General features: G+C 33.5%; 1 protein-coding gene across 1 annotated transcript; it reads left to right on the top strand.

The window, feature by feature from the left end:
* The first annotated feature begins 6 nt into the window (after positions 1 to 6).
* On the top strand, positions 7 to 1470 carry LOC124894376 (LRR receptor-like serine/threonine-protein kinase RGI1). Its single transcript, XM_047405071.1, has 2 exons — positions 7 to 542; positions 621 to 1470. Exons 1-2 carry the CDS (start codon positions 215 to 217, stop codon positions 851 to 853), a joined length of 561 nt encoding a protein of 186 aa, XP_047261027.1. The 5' UTR covers positions 7 to 214; the 3' UTR covers positions 854 to 1470.
* The last annotated feature ends 53 nt before the right edge of the window (positions 1471 to 1523 follow it).

A 1523-nucleotide genomic window follows, 5' to 3' on the forward strand; every position in this document is an offset into this window, starting at 1 on the left:
TCATTTTTTAATATGTCCACACTTGAGATTTTGAATCTGAATTTCAAAAGTGATTGGAAGCCTTATAAACCTTAGAGAATAAAGGTTGAAAGGTAACAAGCTCATAGGCTCTATTCCTCTGTCACTCTCGAATGCCTCAAGGTTGGAGGTTTTAGATGTATCTTACAATTCTCTTCAAGGAAACATTCCTGATGGGATCGGTAATCTTCACAACATGAAAATTCTATCCATACAAGTCAACCAACTTACGGGTTCTATACCATTCACGGTTTTCAATATTTCTAGGATCGAAGTCATTGCCTTTACAGACAATAGCTTATCAGGATATCTTCCCAATGGTTTATGCAATGGTCTCCCAATACTCAAAGGGATTTATCTATCCACAAACAAGCTTCGCGGTCATATGCCTACAAGCTTATCGAATTGTTCACATCTTCAAATTCTGTCTTTATCGGAAAATGAATTTGATGGACCAATACATAGTGAAATTGGAAGATTGAGCAACTTGCAGTTATTGTTTGTCGGAGAAAACCATTTCACTGGTATGCTTTATCTTATGAATGCTAGTACTATTGTATCTAATTACTTAAGAATTGCATTTTATTATACATTAACTGCAGGGATAATTCCACAGGAAATTGGAAATCTTGTTAATTTGGGGGAGTTATGGATGGAGAAAAACCAGATTACTGGCTCTCTCCCAATCTCCATATTCAATATCTCATTGCTGCAAATTTTGTCACTGTCGTTTAACAATCTTAGTGGATTCTTACCACGGGAGATTGGCAACTTAACCAAAATGCGACATCTACGGATTAATGGAAATAAGCTTATAGGTACATATATATTCTAATGGTGTCTCATGTTAATTTTTATAGATCCATTAGAACTATTAACATTCTATGAATTTATGCATGTAATGAGTAATAAAATGTAACAATTATAAATTAATCTTCAAGCGTATGACAAGAAACACCATATAAGGAGTGCCTTTTAATGTTTAAAATTAATTTGTTTTATATTTCACTTCAAGGAAACATTCCAGAAGGGATTGGAAATCTTCACAACATGAAAGTGCAATCCATATAACATAATCAGGAAATCTCCCCAATAGTTTATGCAATGGTCTCAAACGGCTTTATCTGTCTTATAACAAGCTTCACAGTCGTATGCCTACAAGCTTGTCAAATTGTTCATAACTTCAATTATTGGGTTTATCATATAATGAGTTTGATGGACCAATGCATAGTGAAATTGAAAGATTGATTAACTTGCAGTTATTGCATCTCAGATATAACCATTTCATTGGTATATTTTTTATCTTATGAATGCTTGTAACTGCTGGTATAATTTGAGTTATTGAACTAATTGAGGTATCTAAGTTTTGTGGTATTAGGCATGGAGAGAAGGCAGATTAATGGTTCTGTTCAAATATATTTATCTCCTATACGTATTTTTTCCCTTTAATACATAAATATGCACTTTAACTTGGCCTCAGATCACATCTATGACCTCCAACTTTG

This window comes from Capsicum annuum, unplaced genomic scaffold, assembly GCF_002878395.1.
Source record: "Capsicum annuum cultivar UCD-10X-F1 unplaced genomic scaffold, UCD10Xv1.1 ctg73370, whole genome shotgun sequence".
Taxonomy (NCBI): Eukaryota; Viridiplantae; Streptophyta; class Magnoliopsida; order Solanales; family Solanaceae; genus Capsicum; species Capsicum annuum.